Below are 24,101 nucleotides of genomic sequence, written 5' to 3' on the forward strand. Positions count from 1 at the left end.
GATAAAAGCATCTTCTAAATATCATATTTTATATTACATGTACCTCTTCAAGGAGACGTACATTTTCTAACAGGGTACTATCCTTAGCTTACCCCCATTATCTGTTGCTAGGAGGCTATATAGTTACCTTGCAAGTTTGGTTAGATAAATGATATAACTGTCCACTTAGTGCTTGCTCAGCCTATCCAGGCCTGAGGAGACATCTGTGATTGTGTTGTTACGTATTAATGCTGAACATGGAAAGATTCAGCAGGCGGTTCATAATGCTGATAAATCAGCAGTTGCTTTCAGAATATGCCCGCTAATTACTTGGCAAACTGAGTTCATGGAGTACATCGTTTGTGAAAAATCCTTGGCCTACTTAATGCACTAAATGATGTACAATTACTTGGTGGTTTGTGAAAGGTGTTAGCATTTACTAGCACACAATTGTGTTGGTCATTTCAACACCACAGTTCAAATGTAAACTACAGCTTCATCCAGAGGTCACCTATGACATACAGTATTTCATACAGAATTGAGACCAAAGAGAAGTTTCCTTCATACATAGTCCATCATTCATTTATTCAGTTACACATCCATCAAATATACGGTTTGAGGTGTTCTTTTCATCAAGGACAATTTAAGACAGACACAACAGAGGACACATCAGATAAAAACCAATGCTAGATGTTACCTGTTATTTATGGTCGCAGCACACACCATCAACACACCATCAACACACCATCACTGTTTCTCAAGGACAACACGTTACTTCACTTTTTCCACATTTTGCTACGTTACAGCCTTTTTCTAAAATGTATTAAAACCTGTTGGGGCTAGGGGGCAGTATTGAGAATTTTGAAAAAAATATGTGCCCATTTTTAACTGCCACCTACACCAACTCAGAAGCTAGGATATGCATATTATTACCAGATTTGGATAGAAAACACTCTGAATTTTCTAAAACTGTTTGAATAGTGTCTGTAAGTATAACAAAACTCATATGGCAGGCAAAAACCTGAGAAAACCTGAGAGAAAAAAAGAATTTTGTGGCTGTACTATTTTTTTTAATCATTGTTTAATATATACCACAGTGAGAAAGGATTCATTTCGCAACTCCTACGGTTTCCACTAGATGTCAGCGATCTTTATAAAGTTGTTTGAAGCGTCTATGATCAACAGAGACCGGATGACAAGGAAGGGAAGTTGACCTCCCTGGGATGTCGTCACTTCCATTATTGCCTGCACCTGCTCAATCATGTGACGCGAGACAATTTTCAAATACATTTTTCAAGACACAGGAGAGGTCGGGTTGAAACATTACTGATGTTTCACGTTAAAAATGGCTCTAAAGATTGATGCTAAACAACGTTTGACATGTTTGAACGAACGTAAATAGATTATTTTTTAAACTTTTTAAACTTTTCGCCGTGACTTCCCACCCCCCCGCCCGCGCTACTTTTGAGTAGCCACCGAAGCGCTAACAACATGGAACAACTTGGAGTTATTTGGACATCAATTATGAACTTTGTCAAAAGAAACCACATTTGTAGTGGACCTGGGATTCCTGGAAGTGCCAATGGATGAAGATAATCAAAGGTAAGGGAATATTGACAATAGTAATTTTGATATTACATGGTTACAAGATGGTGCTAACCTGTATAGCCTAGCCTATTGTTAGCACAGCACCCGGTTTATTGCAAATTGTGATTTCCCAGTAAAGTTATTTTGAAATATGGCAATGCAGTAGCATTTACGAAATGTTAAAATATAATTATTTGAATGACAATATTATAATTTACCAATGTTTTCGAATAGTAATTTTGTAATTTGTAACGTTGTTCACCGGAAGCATTTGAGAGAAGAAAAAAAATCTGAATTTCCCCGCCTATGTAAAATGCTGTTTTTGGATATAAATATGAACTTGATGGAACAAAAAATGCATGTATTGTATAACATAATGTCTTAGGAGTGTCATCTGAGGAAGATTGTCAAAGGTTAGTGCATAATTCTAGCTGGTTTCTGCTTTTGGTGACGCCTGACCTTGAATTGAAAATGGATGTTTGTACTTTTGTGGCTATGTACTGTCCTAACATAATCTAACTTTATGCTTTTGCCGTAAAGCCTCTTTGAAAATCGAACAATGTGGTTAGATTAAGGAGATGTTTATCTTTTAAATTGTGTAAAATAGTTGATTGTTTGAGAAATTGAAATTATTAGATTTTTGATGTTTTGAATTTCCAGCCTTGTTAGCAATCCCGTCTCGGGGTTCATTGCTAACCTGTAGCCCCAACAGGTTAAAAAATGTTTTATCCTAAATCTACACACAATACCCCACAATGACAAAGCAAAAACAAGTTTAGACATTTTAGCAAATTTCAGAAATATCGCATTTACATAAGTATTCAAAACCCTTCACTCAGTAATTTGTTGAAGCACCTTTGGCAGCGATTACAGCCTCGAGTCTTCTTGGGTATGACGCTACAAGCTTGGGACACCTGTATTTGGGGAGTTTCTCCCATTCTTCTCTGCAGATCCTCTCAAGCTCTGAGATGTTCGATCAGGTTCAAGTCCAGGCTCTGGTTGGTCCACTCAAGGACATTCAGAGACTTGTCCCGAAGCCACTCCTGCGTTGTCTTGGCTGTGTGCTTAGCATCGTTGTCCCGTTGGAAGGTGAACCTTCCCCCCGTCTGAGGTTCTGAGCGCTCTGGAGCAAGTTTTCATCAAGGATCTCTCTGTACTTTGCTCTGTTCATCTTTCCCTCGATCATGACTAGTCTCCCAGTCCCTGCCGCTGAATAACATCCCCACAGCATGATTCTGCCACCCCCATGCTTCACCGTAGGGATGGTATTGTCCAGGCGATGGGCGGCGCCTAGTTTCCTCCAGACGTGACTCTTGGAATTTATGCCAAAGAGTTCAATCTTGGTTTCATCAGACCAGTGAATCTTATTTCTCATGGTCTGAGAGTCCTTTAGGTGCCTTCTACTGAGGAGTGGCTTCCGTCTGGCCAGTCTACCGTAAAGGCCTGATTGGTGGAGTGCTGCAGAGATGGGATAACCTTCCAAAAGGACAACCATCTCCACAGAGTACCTCTGGAGCTCTGTCAGAGTGACCATCGGGTTCATGGTCACCTCCATGACCAAGGTCCTTCTCCCTCTATTGCTCAGTTTGGCCGGGCGGCCAGCTCTAAGAAGAGTCTTGGTGGTTCCAAACTTCTTCCATTTAAGAATGATTGAGGCCACTGTGTTCTTGGGGACCTTCAATGCTGCAGACATTTTTTGTGCCCTTCCCCAGATCTGTGCCTCGACACAATCCTGTCTCGGAGCTCTACAGATAATTCCTTCGACCTCGTGGATTGGTTTTTGCTCTGACATGCACTGTCAACTGTGGGACCCTATATAGACAGGTGTGTGTCTTTCCAAATCTCGTCCAATCAATTTATCACAGATGGACTCCAATCAAGTTGTAGAAACAGCTCAAGGATGATCAATGGAAACAGCATGCACCTGAGCAAAACTTTAAGTCTCTTAGCAAAGGGTCTGAATGTAAATAAGGTATCTGTTTTGTATTTTTAAAACATTTGCCCAAATTCTAAAAACCTTTTTTTGCTTTGTCATTATGGGGTATTGTGTGTGGATTGATGAGGATTTAAAAAAAATGTATTCCATTTTAGAATAAGGCTGTTAATGTAACAGAATTTGTATGAAATTAAGGGGTCTGAATACTTCCTGCCATGGACTTTGATGTTTAGTCTATAGTTACTCCACATGTATCATAAAAATGTCACATAGATGTACTTTGGTTAGTGACAAACTCCATCTTCTCATAATGCATCCCATCTCTAGAAAAATGAGGTTTAGCTGATCGGAGCCCCTGTTGTGACTAGTTTATAGTAGGTAGCTCTCTTAGCCATGCGTTTCTCATGAGTCCCTCTTTCTATGACAGCGCCTTGGGACATGACGGCTATGATATCTGGGAACCTTTTCACTCTCTGTGTCCAATGCAGAGGTGGCCTCATCCAGTAGCAGAATCTTGGGGTTCCTAACTATTAGGAGCGATGGCGATACGTTTTATTTTGTCCGCTGGAGAGCTGGGAGCTCTGGGCACCAACCCGAGTCTCATATTTCTGACAGAGTCAAACACAGGAATGTCCAGTACAGTATTTACAATACAATGAGAGCAAACAGTATCAGAAGATAATAACATGTTCCCACCACAATATGTTCATTTTCGACATTCTTCACAGTATAAAGTGAAGTGGTATGACATAGAAGTATGACATAGAAGTATTACAAAGATTGTACCATTTCAGTTACGCTACTCACATCTGGTAGAGTCATAACAAAGTATTGAAGATAAGCTTTCTTGGCAGCTTCAACAATCTCCACCATGCTCACGTTCCTTGTGTTATCATCATGCTGGATATTTTCAGCAGTACCGCAGTCAAACAGCACTGGTTCTTGGGAGACAATGCCAATCTGAGCCTTCAGGAAGGGCACGTTGACAGTGTGTGATGGACAGCCATCAATCAACTAAAATGAAATGGGAGCAAGGACGTGTTTATTGAAAATACAAATAAACTATGACAGGCACTGTGTCCCCCTCTGATTCCATCAACATGGCAGAACTAAGATAAAGGTAATGTAAATAGGTTGTGGCTGGTGTGGGATCTCACCCACTCTGCCCTCATCTGGATCATAGAACCTCTCCAACAGCTGCACACTAGTGGTCTTCCCACAGCCACTGCTGCCCACAAAGGTCAGGGTCTGGCCCGGCTTCAAAGACACCAGAAGTCCATGTAACACCTGGATGTCAGTCTGGGTTGGATAGGTGAACTTGCAGTTCATGAATTTTAACTCCCCTTTTTGAAATCCTCCTGGAGAGAGGGCATGGCATTATTACACACCACATTTTACTGAAAATGTCTGATTGAATGAATTGAATTTATAATGGAAAGATTTAGACACGTTTCTCTCATCCAACAGTTTGAAGAACTGGGCAGCTGTAATCTCGCTTTGGCATAATCTGGGGCTGAACGAGAAAGCTTTTCCCAGTGCCTTCCCACTGATCACAATGGCAGAGATCACTCTGGGGAACACACAACATTGGCATTAGTCTGATAATACAGTAAGCTTTTAGAACAGTTTACCGCAAATGGGTATGTTTTTGAAAATGTACAGTAAACATGGTGTTAACCTATTTGCAGTATTGTTATTCACAGGTTTTCTGTTTGTCACCGTAAATACTACATGTGCAACATTCAGCAAAAAACTTACCTGAAGACTACCAGGCAGGAACGGACTGGGAATGAAAAATGGCCGTGGATTGTTTGACTCAGACCGGCCCACCAACACCCCCCCCCCCCAGGGGGAACGTGTTGCTCTTAGGAGGAGGCTGGCTAGAAGGAGCACATATTGGCACAATGACACAGGCAGAATCTCTGGAACCATCTGACCAGTAAAATGAATAACACAGGAAGAAATGTGTTGGTGAAAAGACTGGTGAGTAGGCAAGTCATAGAATAAAATAAACATAAACATATCTCCTACCTCCTTAAATTAGCAATTTCTGCAGCAGCTCACTTCTCTCAGCAATGCCATCTATAACCAGGTCACTGTCCAGGGCCATTAAAACATCTCGCTCTGTAGCCATGAGCGTAAAAGCCTCCAGCTGCTGTTGAGATAGAGTGCTCCTGAGCCTACTGATGAATTTCAGAGTAGAGCAGCTCCGCTCGCAAGCTACCTGGGTTACTGACAGGGTAAGTAGGAACTTGTAAGCAAGGCTCAGGATATGGTATGCGTCGGTCAATAGGTTGTACGGACTAAGAATATGGTAGCAACACACTGGACATTACTTGCGAGATGAACAGCTCTTGTTCATCATCTCCACCTCGTCTTAATTTCCTTCAGGTCCATGATCATCCATAGTCCTGGTTGTGTATTCTTCAAATCTCGATTGTTTTAACCTAGTCCACTGTTCTGCCAGACTCATGAGCTCACTCTGTAAATTGGCCACCGTTGCTCTGCTGTCAAATTTGATCAAACATTTGCTTAGTTCTTGAAGGGCTGTCTGTGGAAGGGCACTGGCCCTGTATGTTAGCTGACTAAAGTTTTTAGGGTCCAGAAGGGCCAGGTCGGCATACAAAGTTCCATTACTCAGAAATCGCCGATGGATGCTATCTATAACTGTATCCAGAATTTGATTATGGACACCAATCCAATGCACTTTCTGCCCCAGTAAAAGTCTCATCTTGTGCCATCTCTCCAGGCATGGTTTTCTTCTTTCAAGCCCTTTCGTTGGCAGAGTGATCTCTAACTCCAGCTCTGTTTCCTCATCCCGTTCCTGCAACTTCCTGTTGGCCCACTGAACAAATGTGTCTGCAGCTGCCTTGACTTTTTCAAAATCTCTTGCCATTCCATTCAGCTGCTCCTCTGTAGACAACCATACGGTGCGCAGACAGAATGTCCATTCCACTTGTTTGAAGATATTTTGAGACTGGTAAGGTGACCTGGAATATTCTGAAGAATATCTGAGCTGTAAGTATTGTTTCATACTTCAGCAACCCCTCAATGTATACTTGTGCCTTGACCCGTGCAGTAGCGTTGATGTTTTTCTGATCTTGTATGGTTGAAAGAGTGAGAAGGACATCAACATACAGACAGACCCCTTATCTGGATTTCCAAAAGCTCCAAAGACCTTCTTTAAGGCACTGTCTTTAGCCCACCAGCATGTCTCTCCAATTGGAGCAAGACGTCAGTGTCTTGGGTCCTTGCTCTCCTTCTCCCAAATGTTCATCCTCTGGTAGGATTCACAGAAGAACACAGCTATGTTGTTAATTTCACCACAGCCACAAGCCTCTCATGGATGGCGTTTGTCACATATCTGACTATGACAGAACATTGACCTTGTGTTGTAATGTCCTTCGCAGTGTCAATCTGGACTGAAAACATACCAGCTTCCTGGATTTAACTTGCTATGGTGGCCTGCATTGTGTGTTGGATTGTGGTAATGACGGTATCGATGTTAGTCTTTGATAATAGAGTGATTAGAGAGCCTCTGCCCCCTCTTAACCCAGACTCGTGCAGTTTTTTTCTTTTCTCTATGCAGATGCTCTTTCATACACAGGTCGTATTTTCCCAGCAGAATTATCATCAAAAAAAAAATGAAATGGTCAATGCTGCTGTCATCTACCGTATAAGCTGCTTCAGACTGCATGCCTCTGTGGCTCAGACCCTTTTTGCCTATGACTTTAACAACATCTATAATGCGATATAGCACTTGCCTTCTTCTGCGCACTTGCGCTCCGTGAGCAAACATCTGACTGCCAATGAACAGGCTCTCAATGTTACCTTTGGAGGACCTTAGAAAGTAGACCTCAGCATAACCTCTATGCATAATGCTTTTCTCATGCTCTTCCACTCTCTGATGGATATGCTTCCAGTCTGCCATTCCATTCATGAAAGGGCTGTTCTCTGTGGGCTTCGCAAATGCCATACAAATGAAGTAGAATAAAGCATGGTTCACTTCACTGTCTGACGGCCACTTCCTGTTGGTCCCATCTTTACAAAAGAAAACCTTCTGCACCACAGACTTTTCCCACTTTTGTTGGGGGTGAAAACTAAAAAACATATCTAGGTCCCCTGACTTCGGCCTATTAAAATAATCAAAAATTGGGGTGGCAGTGGCATCTTGGCTCTAGCTCAATCTACATCTGTCCACTGCAGATGCACTATCCTCAACCTGGATGAATAATTAGTATAAATTAGTATATTAGTATAATATTATAACATAAAAGTATAATGTTAATATAATGGTATAATGTTAGTATATTAATTATATAATATTAGAATATTCATATAATAGTACACTTTCTACCACTAGTATAATATTAATTCCAATTGGACAATACAGCAGTGAAATATACAACCAACATTTATAATTTTTGTAGGTTTTGTTCCGTCATTAAATCCTTTTGTAAGGAAAATGGTCTACATTGGTGGTTAGTCTCTAATTTGTTAACGCTAAGTACTAACTTGTCAATAATCATAACTATTCATGCATAACAATGAGTTCAACATTTCCAAAGTTTGCTGTAGCACGTCACCTTTATTTAATGTCCCGCCCCATCCAGGCTGTGATTGGTCGGTTCACGAAAAGTGACATTAACGAGCGCTTGTTTCAACAAAAGGCACCCGATATAACTAAATAGCCAGCTAGCCAAACCCAAACATTGCTTATCTCATCCCTATTGTCTTCTGTCTTACTGCTTCAGCTGCAAAGCCTTGACTAACAGTTGAACTGGTATTGCTGGGCTCAATGGGCTGCTCTCTCTGCTGCCAGTGCCTTCAGGCTCACTCGGCTGAGATGATTGACTGGTAAGGGTGCCAAATGAATATTTTGTTATTTTAACACATTTGGCTGCATCAGCCTCAAGGGACTTCAATCTCTTCTCTTTCCGCTTTTCAGCACCACCTTTACGTTTTTTCTCTTTTTGTCTGTCCATCTTGCTCCACTCCATTATTTATCCAAATGTCACCACTTAACAGAGATGGGAAAGGGGCGGGGCCCAGGTAAAATTAGAATTGACTAGACCAAAAGTAATTGGCTGGGAGAGAGAGGCTGACAGATGTAATACCCAACCGCAGTGGCTGTGGGCCGGCAGCCCACTCGCCTGGGCCAGTCAGACACACATCACTTGGTTATTTTTATTTAAGCGGGGGCTGGGGTTATTTATATTTTGCGTTGCATCGGCCCCAATTGTCAAGCAGCCCACCGGGAAAACTCCCAGGGCTCCAGATGGCCAGTCCCTCATTGCCACCAGGTGATGTAATCCTTCACAGCTGACCAGATAGCCTCCATATCTAAATGAGGCAGCAGCATACACCATAAAGATAACACACTGAGCAAAGGCAAAACAGATGCCATAGATATTGTCCTTCTTCTTGGCAGATTTATAGGGAGCCTCCAGCTGCTGTTCGTATGTATTCAAATATACGCTCTCCATGACCATCCTTACGACAGAGAATAACACTCTCAGGACTAGTGCCAAACTTAACGTTACAGAAGTATTCTAATAACCCATTTAAGGACCTTTATTAAATGAATAAACCCATAATGGAGTGTTTAACCACCTGGCATGCTGCTTCCACTGCCTTCTTATCCTCATGTTGGCTTGAAAGAACCCAGACAAGCCAATCAGTGGTAAAAAGCACATCACCACCAAGCTTAACTTTCAGCTGAAGCAGAACGCAATGATGAAAGACGCTCCGATGTTGTTCAAGGTGTTCACAATCATCCCAATCTGTGATCCAGTTGCCTAGAGAGGAAATACTATTCATTCCCATAGTTCATGTATTTTCTAGAATTCTGGCCTTACCCAGTCAATGGTATCAAAGATTGTCATGGCTGCAGCTGGACCTGAGGCGAAGGCTTCCAGGCAGGGAGAGGCCTGACCCAGGTTCATAGCTGCCATGAGAACCACGAAGAACACCTGGAGACCAAAATGCAAGCCAACATATCCTTACATTTTTACCAATCATAGTATAATGTATTGGATACATATTTATTATACGGTCATCTGAGTTACCATACGTGGATAAGAGTACTCTTACAGCAGCATCAGGGGAGATCTATTTGATTTCTATGACCAGTTTAGAACCATACCGGAATGCCAAAGCATAGCAGAGGAAGATGACACACCACAGGTATCCTTGAAACACTCCAACGATCGTCCCCTTTTTCACACCCCAGTTCTGAGCCTCAATAAGGTTTTTGTCATACCTGTTCAAATGTGAAATGCATTTTTATAACTCATTTCAAGTGCCAAGACATTGAAGTCCGCAGGGAAGGGAAGGTTCATTTGACGAGTTTCTCACAGCAGGATTATAATGAACTGACATTTTTGTAGGGGTTGATACATTTTTTGTTAGGGCAAATCAAGTCTGACATTTTAAAGTGTAAATTAAATTACAAAATGTATGAGCTTTAAAAAAAATGTAATACACTACTCATTTGCATTTCCTGCAACAACATGGTGATCGAATGAAGATCCTGTACAGTATTTCAAGTTACCCTCTCCTCCAAAGGCTGCCACTGTTCTGATGGATGACAGTACCTCATCAGCTACTGACCCTGCCTTGGCATAGGCCTGGAGCTCCCGACCTGTCGGTCTGGCAACAGCCTGAGGAGTCAATGAGTGGAGAACCCTTCACAACATTCCCACATTCAAACCAGACTGGTTTATCCATAGTACATTTCACACATCACAACGTCCCAGAGAATACAGAGGTGGTGTTAGACTACCTCACATACAGACTCAGAGGCTGTTACATCCAAAAACAGAATGACCATCACTAAATTGAGGAATTTAATACATTGTATTCAACCCATCACACCATGGCCATTAGCCCAGCAGCAAGTCCTATAAGTGGGCTTACTGTGATGACCACCAGGGTCAACTTCCATACTCTGATGAACCCCACCATGAAGCTGAAGATGAAAGTGGAGATCCTCTCGATGAAGATAGACACCTGGTCAGCTATAGCATCGCTGATCTTGTTGATGTCAACAGAGGTGAGAGAACATGTTCAAAATAGTGAACCGGTTAAAATGGGTCAAACCCTAAATGTGAGAGGTTTTTATAGAAACGTCTTTCAGGAATGCCCTCAATTGTCCACACATCTCTGTAGAAAATAACCCATGGGTTTACTCTGATATCCTAGTGTTTAATTCTCCAGCTGAATTGCAGTCAAACCAGCCAATCTACATTCTCATGATCTTCCTAAAGTAAGTTTTCCTGATTCTCTGGATCTGACTGGTAGAAGCAGATACCCAGAGGACAATCTACACAGAGCAGGGTTCAATACATGTTTAAAAGAACAGTTGTAGATGATTTAACCTATTACGATTGCAAAACTCAGTGGAATGAAAGCACAGTTGAACCCACTTACTTGGAAATAACTAACAATTAAATATTCTAATCCAATACAAACACAGTAATATGCAAACATGGTCATCTGTGCTTCAATATCCTCCCTGTAAAAAATAATAGATGCTTATGTATGCTGTATATATTTTTTATAAACAGTTTGTGATCCAGGACCTTCAGCTTCAGCGTGGACAGTAATATGAATAGATCAAAATAGAATATAACTTTGCAACCTCGATGCAGGAGTAAAATATAATTGAAAAGTGTCAACTCACCCACAGAAGACCGTTGCATTCTCTGCTATTTCATATAATGAACCAGGTGATGTTATATCCTTCCATGTTGCAAATTGAAACCGTATCAAATAGACAGGTTGCATTATTTTTTTAAATAAAAGGAGGTATAATATTATGCAATCATAGCATAAAAAGTAATTCATAATAATAATGAATGAAAATGTAAAGATAAAAAAATTAACAGTTGAAAGAATCCAACACCCAAGAGCTTTTCTTTACGTCTCTGCAATCAATACAATCAAATAAGAAAAGCTCTTGCATGGTGATGATGTAAGTTTATATGATACTTTCATGATGATAAAAGTGTGTACCAGTATGAGAGATATCATGGTAAGAAGAACCATACTATTGTTTCAATTCCAATCAAAAACAGACACTTAACCTTTTTCATTCTCTGTTCAAAAAGAGAGGTCAAAGTTCAATTGAAACTTTTTAGGAAGAGATCAACAACATAATTTCAACTCTTGCTGGGGCATAATCATGTTTATATTATGGTATTTGTGGCATAACAGGAAGAAATGGGCCACTTACCTTCTTCTCGGTCTGGTTTTGTTTGTCAATAATCTTTGTCAATGTTCTCCTGTAGAGAAGTTACCAATTTCAGGTAAATAGGATCCTTCATTTATGTAGCCTTCATCCTGACATGCACCTCCTCACTGGGCCTAATGGGAAAGAAGGGTCATTTTAGCGCACATACTTCTTTACAAACACCCACAGAATACATTCACTGTCTGTATTGTACTGTGTGCTGTAGGGAACAGTCTGTGCTGCCATCCAAATGTGACTTCCACGATAACACTTTTTGTGGGATAAAATATATAACAAAACAATCTTAAAATCTTTGGAATTCAATATTGTGTAATCTGTTTGTCATGACCACGGACTGTACACGACGTGCTGGGAATTAGGACTTTTGGACTATGAAGGACTTGATACCATAAGAGGCATTGAATCCTTAGGGCTCTACAAGTCCTTAGGGCTCTATAATATGGACAAAACATTTGATAATTGAAAGTCATTTTATTGAATAGAAAAAGGAGCTACCCTGACAAATTCTGAACAATTTTTTTAAAGATATAAACATGTAAATTACAGTACATGAATGGAAAAATAGACATACACAGACAATATCAGTTTAGAGAGTTACTAACAAGTTCCACACATGCATGGCTCATTTCTTATCATAATAAAGAGCATAATACCATAATACACAAGAAAATGCAAACAAAATAACATGTAGACTATAGATATGGAAATATCCAATGTCTACCATAAAAATCCACTTCAGCTATGTAGAATAATAATCATTTATCATATAAGCTCTCCTCCCTATATTAGTATAGAAGGATAAGCAAACTATAACATACCTGCTTGTCCTGTCAAGGACTCATCTGATCTCCTACACGCCTTTGGTCACTATTGACAATAAAGAATCCCTCCTACAAGAGGAATTCTCAGTGTACACCTCTTCCACTATTGTCCCTTCTATTATATGAGTTCTGACAGTACAATATTTCTAACTAAAGAGCCTTTGTGAGGCAAAGGTACATTCATTGAACCAATGATTTAGTATAAGTAAATGTGTTGTTTAACCATGAATTGATTGATATGAGCATTACTCCACACCTGTCTGACTATTTGTTCTCTTAGAAAGATTCAGGTGTGCAGTATAAGCAGTAGTTTTTATAAATACATTTGAATAAACTTGAATACTGAATTAAAATGGCCTCTTAAATAATATGGGATGAATGTTCAATGAGGTGGTAAATATGAATGCAGTAAAAGACAATTCTATCACCATTATTCCTATGTAAGTAAACAGTTGGGTTGTTTAAAGAACTTCTGTTCTGGTGATAGGCGTGGATCACCCGTATGTCATCAGCGGAACGTTGTAAAATGAGTATGACCTGAAGGTCAGTCATCAGTCTGTACAGCTCATTCACCCAAAGCCAACATATACCAGCACTACCTACCAAACCTGAATGGTAGGCCTAGAGTAGCCATGGTGCAGTAGGCAATCATTTCAACTCGTAATGTAATCTACCTTCCATTATGTTTTTAAATACATATTTCAGTCATCCATATAATAAATTGCTTGCAAATCAAACTTTTGAAATGAACGTGCAGAGTTTGTGGTCTAGTGGTAACTCTCAAGGTATTAGTCACACATATTCTACTCTCCCTGACTGGTCAGCTGGGGTTCAACCCTGTCTCCACCCTTGCTATTTTCTTCCTGCCTGCCTCTCCATCTGTCTTTATAAAATGTTTAATTATATATAAATAAAACTCTTGAAATTAATAACTGGTTTCCAGCTGTCATGTAAGTGGGCTCCTGAGTGGTGCAGTGGTCTAAAGCTCTGCATCTCAGTGCTAGAGGTTGTCACTACAGACCCTGGTTCAATACTGGGCTGTATCACAACTGGCTGTGATTGGGAGTCCCATAGGGTGGTGCACAATTGGCCCAGTGTCGTCTGGGTTAAGGGAGGTTTTGGCTGTTATTGTAAATAAGAATTTGTTCTTAACTGACTTGCTAGTTAAATAAAAGGTAAAAATTAAATGTAGTTGCAGTGCCTGCCTTGTATTTATATTTCTGACCAATTTTATAATTTCTTATTGCATTTACATATTTTGGGGGGGAATTGTTGTGAGGTGAACCTGCCCAAATAAGCATTTCATGGTACTGTGTAGACCTAGCCACACCTTGTGCGTATCCTGTGCATATGAATAAACTTGAACGTAAACCTAAAATGTCCAGCAGATGGAGGACGTCTACCATCTATCAAAAAATGGTTGACCAAACTTTCTGACAGAGCAATAGTTCACACACACCGGAAGGTGAATAACACAGGGAAAGAAGAAAAAAACGAGTCACTGTTGTTACCAGCAACTCAAGGAGCGTACGTTTGTCGCCTAGGGTAAGTGTGTCAGTAACGTTTCTTTGCCATATCTTGACTTCTGAGGAAGGCATATTAATCGGACAGTTCAATGTTTGATGAACATGAAAAGTTAAAAAGCTATAAACAAAAAGGACAACAGATAGATGAGTTGACAAAGTCGCAAAAGTCGCAGTTGACTCACTTCACCAGTGACTGAATAGTCACTCACGTAAACTAACTGCCGACTGACTTGGTTATTGAAATATGTTATTACTTCTAACGAGCCAATTGTATCGCTTTGCGTCCGAATCTGATACATTTTCTTTTGTCTTTTTTAAATATTTGTTGTCCCGGTCTTGGTATTGATTATCTAGTGGGCGTGGCTTGGCGTTGAAAGGTGCATCGTTATCACGTGATGCCAAAAGTGGGCATTTAAAAAAAAAAAAAAAAGATTCAACTCCCAGTGTCTGGTGGAAAGCAGACTGAACAAGGTTTTCCTCTACAATTTTGCCTGTGCTTAGCTCTATTCCGTTTCTTTTTTATCCTGAAAAACACCCCAGTCCTAAACGATAACAAGCATACCCAGAACATGATGTAGCTGCCACTGTGCTTGAAAATATGGAGAGTTTTACTCAGTAATGTGTTGTATTGGATTTGCCCCAAACATAACTTTATGTCCTCAATACAAAGTGTTAATTTCTTTGCCACGTTTTAAGCAATATTACTTTAGTGCCTTGTTGCAAACAGGATGCATGTTTTTGGAATATTATATTCTGTACAGGTGTCCTTCTTTTCTCTCTGTCAATTAGGTTAATATTGTGGAGTAACTACAATGTTGTTGATCCATCCTCAGTTTTCTCCTATCACAGCCATTCAACTCTAACTGTTTTTTAAAGTCACCGTTGGCCTCATGGTGAAATCCCTGAGCGGTTTCCTTCCTCTCTGCGAACTGCATTAGGAAGGACTCCTGTATCTTTGTAGTGACTGGGTGTATTGATACACCATCCAAAGTGTAGTTAATAACTTCACCATGCTCAAAGGGATATTCAATGTCTGCTTTACATTTTTTTACCCATCTACCAATAGGGGCCTTTCTTTGTGAAGCATTGGAAAACCTCCTTGGTCTTAGTGGTTGAAACTGTGTTGGAAATTCACTGCCTGACTGAGGGACAATTATCTGTAAGGTATGTGTGGGGTACAGAGATGAGGTAGTAATTCAAAAATCATATTAAACACTATTATTGCACAAAGAGTGAGCCCATGCAACTTATGTGACTTGTTAATCACATTTTTACTCTTTAACTTATTTACGCTTGCCATAACTAAGGGGTTGAGTACTTATTGACTTAAGCTTTTAATTTAGATTTTTTTTTCTTAAAATTTAGAACAACATAATTCTATTTTGACATCTGAAGGCAGACAATAAAAAAAGCAAGTGCCATTTAAGATGAAATTGAATGAAACCGTGATATCAACTGCTTATTATACCGTGTAACACAATCTTCAAAAAGGCAGTAACCTCAGCAGTGGAGTTTGCTTGTTGAAGCTTATGGCTGTGCGATGGCATATCCTTGCTTTGTTAATTTAGCAGACAAGATGCTCTTGTTTTCTGAGCACAGTCCAAAAAACATGATGTAATATAACAGAATAAAATGGAATAGAATATTTTTCCAAATGAAAAAAGCTGCCAGTGTGAAGTGATGTGCATCTTGCATATCTGGAACAGTTATTCTCAGTGATTATTTGAAACAGTGCTCAATTTGGCGAGTTGAAAGACCATTTTTTTCAGGGTTTCAAACCAAAATCTGTCTTCTTTCCGATCTTCAGACATTCAATTTAGTTTATTCTGCCTGTTCTTTGGACATGTATGTTTTCAAAATGGATTAACAATTCTGCATTGAACACTCCATGGTGATGAATTCTGGCCACATCTGTTTGGAGTAGGCCTTTGCTTAATGATTCTGATGAAAATATGCTTTTTGTCTTTATCAAAATAAGGTGTTTTTGTGTATTTTCAGTGTGGAACCGGGCTATATCCTAGGCCAGAGATGGGCAACTTTTTAATGGGGTGGGGGGTCACAAAAAATCTGAAATCATCATGAGGTGCCGCAGTGACTCACTGGTCTGCGTACCCACAGTCGGCCCTAGTGTTTTGGGAGCCCTAAGCAACATTTTGTTTAACTGCTCATTTCCTGCATTTCCTACACATTTTGCCATAGGGTGGAGAGAAACATTTGCAGTTTTTAATATGATATCTGAGTGAGAGTAACTAACAAAATCAATGGGGGCAGTAATTCGACCTTGATAGCTGGCCGCTAGACTAACTTACCCCAAAACATGTTAGCTGACATTGGCTAATTGAGTGACTGCCAGTGACTGACATAACAACAGAAACACTTCTGATGCACAACTAAATGTCGAAATTGCACCTTGTATATTCTACTATTGTAACTAAACGGTAAGTTAAGACCCCGAATTAGTTCCTTTTTTCATTGATATTGATCCACAGGCCTACAAAAGGGGGTCCAAGCCCTCCAGTTGCCCATCCCTGGCCTAAGCTAACCCATTCTTAATGGCACTAGCAGTTCGCAAATTAGCCTAAGCAGAAGTAGATGGGACGCAATTATTCCAAAACTGCAGCTCATTGTTGGAACACATATTTTCCTACTTCAATCAACCAGTCGATTTTGAATTTGTGATAAAACTGTTGTCATTTTGCTAGGAATGTAGCTTGTGTATCCCATCAGTTAGATACGTTTTATAGGCATTTATTTCTATAGACGTAACGGGAGCTTGTGTGCGCACTCAGCACATTTGTGTAGGCAGCGGTCGGAATGCAATTAAGTGAATGAGAGACAGAGGGGAAAGAGAATTTAGGGAGAAGAACTGTGATGCTTGGCTTGGTTCTTTTTTGTTGTGGCCCGCAAATGCACATGTACTTTGTTTTACAAGACAAAATGTAACTTACCTGATCGGGCAGCCACAAAGCACATTCCACCAAATAGTTTCAGTATTAGATTTTTTAAAACATATCTGGTTAAAGATCGAGCTTTGACATCTGTTCGCATACTGGACTACTCAGTTACTCATGCTATCCCTACTATCCCTACTAGTCACTAAGCTAAACTTGCAGTCGCACACCATAGAAATTTAAATAGGCCTATGAAAACTTTAAATACTTTAAGAACTTAATGCAAACAGCAGATTTGATATGAATTTGCTTCTAAAATCCAATTGAACTGGATGGAAATGTACTTTTTTTTACCAAAGCTTTTACTATCTGTAAACTACTTAAGAATGTGCCATTTGTTTACAGTTCTACCCTACAAGATTAAGCTGATTTTGCCATAGCTCTGATTGCATTGACTGTCCTACTGGATTTTGCTCCTCAGACAAATGAAGGTTAATCGGGGGCATATAATTTCATGTTCTGACTATTTTACTATCTTTGCAAAAACGAACAATAGAAATGTAAGATTTGTAATATGATGAAAAATAGGTGTTTATCTGAATGAACCTCTTTCTTCTGTCTCAGAAATGTTCCTGTACATTCTTGGACTGGTGGCTTTTTGGTTTGTGTTCCGCTGGTACAGGGAACTCGCAAGAGTACCCAATAAAGGACAGAAATATGTCTACATCACTGGCTGTGATTCTGGATTTGGGAACCTTCTGGCCAGACATCTGGACAAGCTGGGCTTCCGTGTGATCGCAGCCTGCTACACTGAGAAGGGGGAGGATGAACTGAAGAAGGTCTCTTCAGAACGATTGAACACAGTCCACCTGGATGTCGTCAGCACTGATAGTGTCAACAAAGCAACAGCGTTCATCAACACCTTGGTTGGGGAGAAGGGTGAGTGTCTTTGAAGACCAGTTTAGCCAAACTCTTGTAAAAATTGCCTCTAAGACTTTTCTGGCTTAAATTGGGGGAAGCGTTTGGTATTAAAAATATCCAAGTATCTAGGCTGGCTACTGGTCTACTCATTCATTCTACTACCATGAGTCAGTGTCAACCGTTGCTATGGAATTTACAACCATAAACAACAAGTTAACCCAACATCTCAGAACACACCTTCTCACTGAAAGAGACCTCACTCCCACATGTGACAACTGGCATGTAAGCACTTGTTGACACCTGTAGGCATGGAATGTTTTCCTTCATTGTGACTGCTGCCTTTGTCTTGCTGTGGCTGTGATATTGGTACTTAACTATGCCCTACTTTCATGCCATTTCAGGTCTGTGGGCTGTGGTGAACAATGCTGGAGTCTCTGTACCATCTGGTCCCTGTGATTGGATGACCGTCGACGACTACAAGTCCATGCTGGACGTGAACCTCATTGGAGTCATTGGTGTGACTCTGAGTGTCCTGCCCCTCATCAAGAAGGCCAGGGGCAGGGTGGTGAATGTGGCCAGCGTGTTTGGGAGGATAAGCGCCTTCGGGGGTCCCTACTGTGTGTCAAAATATGGAGTGGAGGCTTTCAATGATAGTCTACGGTGCGAGGCCCTGTTTTTTTGTCTAAGCATATACTGTATCATGCTTATTTGAATTTGAAACTGAATAGTGATGCTCAGAGCATTTTTTTTCTATGGCTCCAACTTCATATGAATACTATAATGCAGACGTATTCATGTTTGTTGTGGCATATTCTTGTTTTTGAATTCCAGGATGAACATGTCAGCTTTTGGAGTTAAAGTCCTGTGTCTGGAACCAGGATTTTTCAAAACAAGTGTGACTGATCTACATCTGCTAAGAAAAAATGTCAAGACATTGTGGGACAAATTGCCTGAAGAAATCAAAGCTCAATATGGACATGATTACCCAGAGAGAGGTAACTTTTTTTTTTTTACAAAACAAACATACACATGAATCTGTGCATGCTGCTGTAATATGATAGGTGCAAACAGGATTGTCGTAACCTGTGTGACAGAATGACAAACACTCCAAGAAATAATTGACAAGGATTGCCCAGAGCAAGTGAACTGAGTAGTCAGGCAAGTTCAGCCTGCCTGCCTTTGACCTAGACCTCAAACAGTCAGACATACCATTTTTTCATTGTGTTCCAAGATGTCGAAATCAGCTTGTTGATGGAGGCAAAACCTTTCTTCCAGCAAATGTTACATTGGAGAAGAATGTTGCGACGTTGCTGGATGGGGACCTGATGAAGGTTGTGAGCTGCATGGAGCACGCCATCTCTGCTGTCCACCCTCGTACTCGCTACTCACCTGGCTGGGATGCCAAGTTCATATGGTTGCCTATGTCCTACCTGCCAACTTGGATAGCAGACAAAATGCTCTTAAAAGATATGGCCAACCCAACAGGATGTATTCTTTAATGTTAATGGTTCTCTGACCGAATGTAGGAGAAAGTCTTTATTTACACCCACAGGAGACGAAGGAAAAATGTAATTGGAAAAAGTGTATAGCATGGGATTCAACCAATGAATGGAGAAAAAAAAACACTAATTTGTTTTCAAACTTAAACATAGTTGTGAATTGCATTTTGTCTAATCACATTTGGATTTGTCCTGTCTGTTTCCCTGGTCCGATAATAAAACCAATGGAGAGATTTTCAGTAATTCAAATGAAGCGGTGGTTGCATTGAGTCCATTTGATACATACAGTAAGTGATATTCTGTCTCTGTTAGAACTATTAGCTTATAAACCTAGCTCACTGTATGACTTGCAGCAAATTCTTCCTATCAAAAAGCAAACTCTTACAGTGCAACAAATTCCTGATCAACATATGTTTACTCTGATATACCTGTGACTTGCTACCATTAATTCCAACTAAGGAATCAGAAATAATTATTGCAAAAAGAGTTGTAGAATTTAGATGTTTTTTTCTGTTCAGCTAAATTCTCTCCGACCAGAAATACCTGATAGCCTGCTGAGCTTCTCAAATGAAGATTCTTTCACCCTGCTAGACATGTACAGTACCAGTCAAATGTTTGGATACACCTACTCATTCAAGAGTTTTTCTTTATTTATACTATTTTCAACATTGTAGAATAATAGTGAAGACATCAAAACTATGAAATAGCACATGGAATTATGTAGTATTTGAGATTTTTCAAAGTAGCCACCCTTTGCCTTGATGACAGATTTGCACACTCTTGGCATTCTCTCAACCAGCTTCATGAGGTAGCCACCTGGAAGGCATTTCAATTAACAGGGGTGCCTTGTTAATTTGTGGAATTTCTTTCCTTCTTAATATGTTTGAGAAATCAGTGGTGTTGTGACAAGGTAGGGGTGGTATACAGAAGATAGCCCTATTTGGTTAACGACCAAGTCCATAATATGGCAAGAACAGCTCAAATAAGCAAAGAGAAACAACAGTCCATCATTACTTTAAGACATGAAGGTCAGTCAATCTGGAACATTTGAAGAACTTTGAAAGTATCTTCAAGTCCAATTGCGAAAACCATCAAGCGCTATGATGAAATTGGCTCTCATGAGTACCATCACATGAAAGGAAGACAGAGAGTCACCTCTGCTGCAGAGGATAAGTTCATTAGAATTACCAGCCTCAGAAATTGCAGCCCAAATAAATGCTTCACAGAGTTCAAGTAACAGACACATTTCAACATGAACTGTTCAGAGGAGACTTGTGTGAATCAGGCCTTCACGGTTGAATTGCTGCAAAGAAACCACTACTAAAGGACACCAATGAGAAGAAGAGACTTGCTTGGGCCAAGAAACACGAGCAATCGACATTAGACCGGTGGAAATCTGTCCTTTGGTCTGATGAGTCCCAATGTGAGATTTTTGGTTCCAACCGCCATGTCTTTGTGAAATGCGGAGTAGGTGAATGGATGATCTCTGGATCTGTGTTTCCCACCGTGAAGCATGGAGGAGGTGGTGTGAGGGTGCATTGCTGGTGACACTGTGATTTATTTAGAAATCAAGGCACAGTTAACCAGCATGGCTACCACAGCATTCTGCAGCGATACGCCATCTCATCTGGTTTGCGCTTAGTGAGACTATCATTTGTTTTTCTATAGGACAATGACCCAACACACCTCCAGGCTGTGGAAGGGCTATTTGACCAAGAAGGAGAGTGATGGAGTGCTGCATCAGATGATCTGGCCTCCTCAATCACCCGACCTCAACCCAATTTGAGATGGTTTTGGATGAGTTGGACCGCGGAGTGAAGGAAAAGCAGCCAACAAGTGTTCAGCATTTGTGGGAACTCCTGCAAAACTGTTGGAAAAACGTTCCAGGTGAATCTGGTTGATGTGCAAAGCTGTTATGGAGGCAAAGGGGGGATGCTTTGAGGAATCTCCAATATAAAATATATTTTGATTTGTTTAACACTTTTTTTGGTTAATACATGATTCCATATGTGTTATTTCATAGTTTTGATACCTTCACTATTATTCTACAACGTAGAAAATAGTAAAAATAAAGAAAAACCCTTGAATGAGTTTGTGTCCAAACTTTTGACTGGTACTGTGTGTCATATAAAAAGCTGTGAGCACCTTGCAGCCAACTATGCTTATGATCAGGTGCATTGCTGCATGTGATTATGACAAAACAATATAATCCTTCAGCTGTGTACCAGGTCTATTAGTAAGATAGAAGAGGATCATGGAGTTGGAGGACACAAACAAGCAATAGCATTATGAAAATAAAGTAAGGAATGATATTGTAGGCCTATGCTCTAAACACTGAGCTATTGTCTTATTTTGAAGACTCATTATTTTTGAAGATGGTTCTTCAGAGCCTATTCCACTTTGTCGTTACTGTTGTGGTGTTTTTATTATACTGACAAACAGGTAAACTATTGAAATGAACGAGCAATTAGACTCAGCTTTCTCTGGTTTAAGTGTTTTGAAGAAGAAGAAAAAAATGTGTTATTGAAGAAATACCATTATATAACTGAAATGACTCCTTACAGGTCTTCCCTGTGGTCTCTGAAGAGAATATCTAGTAGATTTTTCTCAGGTGAGATTGATAAAGTTCCTTGTCTGTTATTAAAAATAAAAGTATTACATTGCAAGAAATGTATTATGAAATAAAATATATATATTTCTTGGTCTATTCTAGGCAATCGTATCACATTTGGCCCTATTTTTCATACTAATTTCAGTTACAGCCATCGCCTGGTTTATTAGAGATTCTTTCAAAATGGAAGATTTTGACAAGAAACATGTCTTTATCACAGACAGTGATAGCGGATTTGGAAATTTGGTGGCAAGTCGGCATGACCGAAAGGGGTTTCATGTAATATCCCCACGTCTCACGGAGAAAGGTGGCTCGGATTTGAAGGCTGTGGCCTCTCCCAGACTGAACACAGTTCTGTTCAGGGGGTGGATAAGGTGCAAGTCAGAGTCAAGCACTGGGAGAGATAAAAACGAGATAGGGGTGGTTGAGTACCTCGCAACCCTCTAACTGACCCATAAATCTGCATGTTTTCAAACCACTGTCACCCTGAGAGCTGCCGAGGAAACATCTAGAATACCTGCCATAACATGGACACAGTGATGACAAAATGGACAAACTTTTGTTAGTCATCCGCTAACTTTGTTCTGCATTACATAAATTATCTATGGGATTTTAATTAGATGCCTAATTGCAATAGTCATGCTTTAATCTATTTCCTTCTAATGAACACTAAAACATATTGATTTATGGCTGTCCCAAGCTTTGAAATACTACTTCTATACATAAACCACATAAACCCTATAGAATGAAATATATCTGGTGCAAGATCCACAAGCATGCCATGTATCCTTTAACACTTTTTCACAAGCAGATTAAATGGATTGGAAGATTTATAAAAGGTTTGCTGCAAACATCCAGCTGGGGTTATAGTAGATTTAAAATATCTGGTTAAAGATTAATTACCGTTTGACATTCCCAGAATTCAACTAACTATTGATGGGACACAGGTTTCACTAGGGGGCATCAATGTAGGATTACATGTACACTGAACAAAAATATAAATGTAACCATTTCAAAGATTTTTCTGAGTTACAGTTCATATAAGGAAATCAGACAAAACAAATAAATTAGGCCCTAATCTATGGATTTCACATGACTCGGCTCTGTTGGTCACAGATATCTTTTTTTTTAAAGTAGGGGCTTGGATCAGAAAACCAGTCAGTATCTGGTGTGACCGCTATTTGCCTCGTGCAGCGCGGCACATCTTCACTGAGTTAATCAGGTTGTTGATTGTGGCATGTGGAATGTTGTCCCACTCCTCTTCAATGGCTGTCCGAAGTTGCTGGATCTCGGTGGGAACTGGAACACGCTGTCGTATGCAGGCCATGGAAGAATTGGGACATTTTCAACTTCCATGAATTGAGTACAGATCCTTGCAACATGGGGCCCTGCATTATCATGCTGAAACATGAGGTGATGGCTGCGGATGAATGGCACGACAATGGGCCTAAGGACCTCAAGGTATCTCTGTGCATTCAAATTGCCATTGATTAAATGCAATTGTGTTTGTTGTCCGTAGCTTATGCCTGCCCATACCATAACCCCACTGCCACCATGGTGAACTCTGTCCACATCAGCAAACCACGTGCCCGCACGATGCCATACATGCTATCTGCCCGGTACAGTTGAAACTGGGATTCATCTGTGAAGAGCACACTTCTCCAGTGTGACAGTGGCCATCAAAGGTGACCATTTGCCCACTGAAGTCGGTTACGACTCCGAACTGCAGTCAGGTCAAGACCCTGGTGAGGACAAGCACACAGATGAGCTTCCCTGAGACGGTTTCTGACAGTTGGTGCAGAGATTCTTCGGTTGTGCAAACCCACAGTTTTATCAGCTGTCCGGGTGGCTGGTCTCAGGTGATCCTGAAGGTGAAGGAGCTGGATATGGAGGTCCTGGGCTGGCATGGTTACACGTGGTATGCAGTTGTGAACATACTTCCAAATTCTCTAAAATGAAGTTGGGGGTGGCTTATGGTAGATAAATGAACATTAAATCTGGCAACAGCTCTGGTGGACATTCCTGCAGTCAGCATGCCAATTGCACACTCCCTCAAAACTGCACATTTTAGATTGG

At 40.4% G+C, this 24,101-nt stretch overlaps 1 protein-coding gene and 1 pseudogene across 4 annotated transcripts; one reads left to right on the top strand and one right to left on the bottom strand.

Moving 5' to 3' along the window:
* Window positions 1–534: 534 nt before the first annotated feature.
* Window positions 535–11,536, bottom strand: LOC106586079 (bile salt export pump-like; annotated as a pseudogene). Its single transcript, XR_014382689.1, has 7 exons — window positions 11,519–11,536; window positions 10,421–10,537; window positions 10,099–10,164; window positions 9,361–9,474; window positions 4,664–4,801; window positions 4,310–4,516; window positions 535–4,110 (listed from the first exon to the last, which is right to left on the bottom strand). The product of XR_014382689.1 is annotated as a bile salt export pump-like (transcript).
* A 2,425-nt stretch (window positions 11,537–13,961) lies between these two features.
* On the top strand, window positions 13,962–19,663 carry LOC106586205 (retinol dehydrogenase 7). Of its 3 annotated transcripts, XM_014173219.3 has the most exons (6): window positions 13,962–14,122; window positions 15,170–15,267; window positions 17,619–17,933; window positions 18,317–18,575; window positions 18,747–18,910; window positions 19,191–19,663. In XM_014173219.3, exons 3-6 carry the CDS (start codon window positions 17,621–17,623, stop codon window positions 19,412–19,414), a joined length of 960 nt encoding a protein of 319 aa, XP_014028694.1. In that variant the 5' UTR covers window positions 13,962–14,122; window positions 15,170–15,267; window positions 17,619–17,620; the 3' UTR covers window positions 19,415–19,663. The 3 variants fall into 3 exon arrangements, with proteins under 3 accessions (XP_014028694.1, XP_014028695.1, XP_014028693.1); XM_014173220.3 differs by lacking the exon at window positions 15,170–15,267 and having other exon boundaries at window positions 14,042–14,122; window positions 19,147–19,663; XM_014173218.3 differs by lacking the exon at window positions 15,170–15,267 and having other exon boundaries at window positions 14,042–14,122.
* Window positions 19,664–24,101: the final 4,438 nt, after the last annotated feature.

The sequence above is a fragment of the Salmo salar genome, chromosome 25, assembly GCF_965601325.2.
Source record: "Salmo salar chromosome 25, fSalSal1, whole genome shotgun sequence".
Classification (NCBI taxonomy): domain Eukaryota; kingdom Metazoa; phylum Chordata; class Actinopteri; order Salmoniformes; family Salmonidae; genus Salmo; species Salmo salar.

Bases quoted from the DNA above. Each gene is read 5' to 3' on its own strand.
- LOC106586205 (XM_014173219.3), top strand. From the start codon at position 17,621: ATGTTCCTGTACATTCTTGGACTGGTGGCTTTTTGGTTTGTGTTCCGC. The intron at 18,576-18,746 runs GTGCGAGGCCCT...TTTGAATTCCAG, and splicing joins GCTTTCAATGATAGTCTACG to GATGAACATGTCAGCTTTTG. The intron at 18,911-19,190 runs GTAACTTTTTTT...CCTTTCTTCCAG, and splicing joins ACATGATTACCCAGAGAGAG to CAAATGTTACATTGGAGAAG.